At 41.7% G+C, this 4,159-nt stretch overlaps 1 protein-coding gene across 3 annotated transcripts; it reads right to left on the reverse strand.

Moving 5' to 3' along the window:
* Positions 1-557: 557 nt before the first annotated feature.
* LOC132453624 (uncharacterized) lies at positions 558-4,159 on the reverse strand. 3 transcript variants are annotated; one of them, XM_060046597.1, is made up of 12 exons: positions 3,403-4,159; positions 3,146-3,249; positions 2,776-3,048; positions 2,589-2,682; positions 2,383-2,450; positions 2,051-2,278; positions 1,897-1,968; positions 1,634-1,768; positions 1,403-1,465; positions 1,137-1,256; positions 904-976; positions 558-692 (listed from the first exon to the last, which is right to left on the reverse strand). In XM_060046597.1, the coding sequence occupies exons 1-9, from the start codon at positions 3,494-3,496 to the stop codon at positions 1,445-1,447; spliced, it is 1,089 nt and encodes a 362-aa protein (XP_059902580.1). In that variant the 5' UTR covers positions 3,497-4,159; the 3' UTR covers positions 558-692; positions 904-976; positions 1,137-1,256; positions 1,403-1,444. The 3 variants fall into 3 exon arrangements, with proteins under 3 accessions (XP_059902580.1, XP_059902579.1, XP_059902578.1); XM_060046596.1 differs by having other exon boundaries at positions 1,137-1,465; XM_060046595.1 differs by having other exon boundaries at positions 1,137-1,768; positions 3,403-4,157.

Raw genomic sequence — 4,159 nt, forward strand, 5'->3', positions numbered from 1 at the left:
AGGCAAATTAGTCAGAACTGCACACTTACACCATATCAATGTTTTAAAAGAATAAACACATCAAAACAAAATGGGTCTCTTAAGCTGCGGCTTTTCCCGTTGGTATACAATTATTCCACTAGTAATTGCATACCTGCTGACTGCTCACAGTGACCTCAGGTGCTGGTTCAAACGGCTCATGGTCCTCAATGTGTGTCATCTGCAATCACAAACATTACGAATGTTAAAAAAAAAATAGGTTTACCCATACATGCAAACTCATAAGCCATAGAAAAGGGGACATTTGGTGTATTGTGGTGAACAGAATTAAGGACAAAGAAAACTTTTATTTCAGTTCAGTTTAAATAATTAAAATGAGCACAACAAGTTCATCAGCCAACCTTCTTGACATTTCCAAATCATAGTGTGTAGATATTACCAAGAACATGTTAAAAACAGTTAAACTATGTTGATTGTAATTATGAAGTAAAAATGTAAATGTTACTAGATACTGATCCTGGAACAGATTGATTGCTCATTTGCAAATCATTTGTTTATATTGTTTTAATTACCTTGGTTGAACATCCCAAGAAGCTGGTCTCATTAGCTGTTGGTTTATCAGCCTGGGCCATCACAACTTTTGGCCCCCAAGGTGTTGGCTCCTCTTGTTTTCTCTGTCCAGAGACAACCCGAGGAGTTGGCTGGTTCACCTTCTACAATGAGGTAAGGGAGCAAAATTATCGAGAGATACAATTGCATGAAAATTGAAAAGTGGGCAGTTCAAAGAACTTACTGCTAATGTAGTTTATTTAAAACAGTAACAAACATAGTGTTGTGCACGCCTGTATTTTGTGGCGCTACATACAAATTTAACAACAAAACCCAAATATTACAAGATGCTCTTTTTTTCCCCCATTCCTTTACCTCACAAAACTCTGTTTGAAGAAACGGCCACTCATCAACACAGAGTCTGGTCATCCCCCTCCGGTTGAGCAAACTGCAATGACATAGAAAGAATTATATGTACATTACAATTGAGAAATGGAAACACAAAACTACACTTTCTTAAAGGGTACTTAGAGAAAAAATCAAAAGAATAGAGAACCGCACTCTATTCACTGAATGTGTGTAATCATCACATGTTGTATGCAAATTACCTTGCTCGAAGGCACAAAGACGCTGCCCTCCAGAGTGGCTGGTACAGCAGCTTCTGGAACAGGTCGAGGGGGAGGTACCAGCTTCGAAGGTTTGGCAATCCTTGCTGGAGTTGGAAGTGCCTGGAAAATAATTGTAAATCATTGGCAAAACAATACCTACACAGAGAATGTTGGACTATCTCTTGTGTTAAAGGCGAAATCAGAAAATAGTTGTTCCTGTGTTTCAACCAAAAAACAAGTACATATTTCACTGAGAAATTACCAACCTCAAGGCGGGCCTTCTTTCCTTTGGAGACCACAGCCGTGGTTCAATGTGCCACCTTCCGTTTCTATCATAATGGAAGAGAACGGAAATGATAACAGTTAATGAAATATAACACATTTGTTATCAATGCAACTATCTGTACCATACAATGTAAAGCTTGTCATATAGGATTACAGGCGCTATTAATATGTATGCACTCACAAACAGTTAATATTAAAATCACACAAATTACCTTTGAGCGATTCCCCATGGGGACGTCAAGGTTGGATGGAACAATGCGATCCATTGCAGCCAACTTGTCAGTGCTAAACCGGATAGGGTTTAGCACGACAAAGCACTCCCTCAGGACCAGAGGAGGCACACAAACCTAGAAATAAAAAACAGAATTGAGCCATTGACCATTTGCCCTGTCTTATAGGAATAGCATTTAAATGAAACAAATGTACGCATCATTACGGTTTAATTTCCTATCAGCTATCATACCAATGTACAAACCTCATGAGGAAGGATCCGCACGGAAGACTGATCCCAGTCCTCAGGCGCATCCCAGGACTCAGGTTGGCTGCGCTATAAACACATAGGGAGAATTAGTATTCAATAAATGTGGCCTAACTAAAACTAAAGCTCTTCAAAATTGTATAACTTTTACCTTTCCGCGACGTCCGACGACAGTTTCCTTGAAGGGGTCAAGGGGACGTGGACGGGAAACCTCTCCCTTCACAACCACGGTGGTAGCAAAGGGTCTCACAGTCGGGGGTGACTTGGGAGGAGACACAGGCGGAGGTGTAACAGGCAGAGGTGACTGTAGCTGCAGAAAGGAGAAGTGCCACAGAAGCTTCGCGAGAAGCGGCATCCCCAGATCGTCACTCAGGTGGATCTATTATAATGAGAAGCACGGGTTATTATTGAAATAAACTGCTTTTGCCATCTAAAAATGACATTACATGAATTTCTCACGTGCCAAGTTATAACACGACTTACCCCATCACGACTCCACAAGGCACGCGAGTCCAGCGGAAAGCGGTCAGCTGTGACGCAGTACTTAACATCTGCAGAAGAAAACAAATATTAAACCATACACTATATACATATTTTACACGTGGTACCAAGAGGTGGTGTTGATACACTAAAAGCTTTCCTACAAAGATATTCTATACTGACATTATCTCTTAATCATTTTTACATACCGTTCTTTGCTGCAACGCGACGAAACTCCTCTCGAAGGAATTGTTGCGGTGCCAATTCACTCGCCAGCCGGGGAGGGAAATCGAGCACAAACACCTGATCCGCACAAAAGTTTTGGATTACACACTATACAATTCTGTTAAATAGTCTGCCTTGAAAATACACTTTATTTTGTAACACAAAAACTACCTTAGGCCATCGACTGCGGGCAGCTCTCAGAAGTCCATCGAAGGCAACTCCAGCCGCTTCGATGCCTGGCGTCGCCGTGAGGTTGTTGCTCGGAGCCAGCAAGCAAACGATGTCGGGGGTTCTGGGGATGTCTGCGTTCAGCAACTCAGTGCGGAGCTCAGCGGCAGACGCCCCAGGCGTAGACAGGAACCCAAACGAAAGGCAACCGTCTGGCATCCTCACGTAACGGTCAACCAACGCACGCAGATGCGAGTCGCCCACAAACAGCACAAACTATAAATAAGGACAAATAAAAAGTTGTCATTCCACTCCAAACATATTCCACAGCTAAATTATATATTATTTTCTGAAAGGTCTTTGACAAGTTTACCTGCTTATCTGGAGACTCAGGAGGGAGAACCAATCGATTGGTCTTCCCGGTGTGGGCAGAGACAGGCCACGGCTCGACACGGTGACGTGCTCCAGTGCCACGCACTAATAAAAAGACAAATTCAACACAAAACTAAAATGAATAACTTATCTCGAGCTGTTGATCTAAAAGTCAAACATCACACATTCATGCAATAGAATTCTGAGGAATATAAATGAGTTGAAAACATGCATCATTGTATCTTTACGACTACATACCAGGCTCGAAGCCTCTGGCCAGAGTCGTCGCCATGGGAAGAATCCTCTTCCACTTCATCTTGGCTACAGACGAAGCGCGCGAAGCACGGGGCATCTAATGATTTCACAATAAGAAAAATAGAATGTTTCAAAATAGGTACAAGATTTCCCTTTACAAATACACATCAAGAAAGGCTGCATGTTGAAAACCCCACCCTGTACAGAGATGTATTTATGTAATTATAACCATGTGTTTTCATATGAAATGAACATTAAACAGAACAGATAGGTGCAATAAATACACACACGCACATGTGAAATCAATATATGGGCTAAAGCACGGCATTTAAAACACATTGCATATGGTGGACAGAGGTAGAATTTAGACTGTTGGGTGGATGTGTGCGTGTAAAAAGGAAATGTAACACGACATTGCAGCATTTAAAATTTCCTAATCACAGCCAACTTATAAAGCTTTCATCCCAGGACAAATTTAAAGCCAAATATTTGCATAGAATGACATAGGCAGTACAGAAAACATTTTCCCAAAAAAATCTATTAATAGACAACTAAAATGCTAATTCAGTCAAAACCCAACCAGCACCAAGTAATTTAACCAGCACCTCACCTTGAGTTGAACGGCGGACGATCTCCTGTTTCTCCTTTCAACACATGACCAACAAACCTACCGTGCTTAGACAATCTGAAAATCAGTATACAGCCACACACGACACAGCCCCACACACAGACAGGCACACACACAGACAGGCACACACAC

Source organism: Gadus macrocephalus, chromosome 3, assembly GCF_031168955.1.
Source record: "Gadus macrocephalus chromosome 3, ASM3116895v1".
NCBI lineage: Eukaryota > Metazoa > Chordata > Actinopteri > Gadiformes > Gadidae > Gadus > Gadus macrocephalus.

What these genes read in the sequence shown, in the direction of transcription:
- LOC132453624 (XM_060046595.1), bottom strand. Translation starts at nt 3,496, where the DNA reads ATGCCCCGTGCTTCGCGCGCTTCGTCTGTAGCCAAGATGAAGTGGAAG. An exon ending in TCGTCGGACGTCGCGGAAAG is followed by an intron (nt 1,969 to 2,050) that starts GTAAAAGTTATA and finishes ATGTGTTTATAG; the next exon opens with CGCAGCCAACCTGAGTCCTG. An exon ending in TGCGGATCCTTCCTCATGAG is followed by an intron (nt 1,769 to 1,896) that starts GTTTGTACATTG and finishes TTTTATTTCTAG; the next exon opens with GTTTGTGTGCCTCCTCTGGT.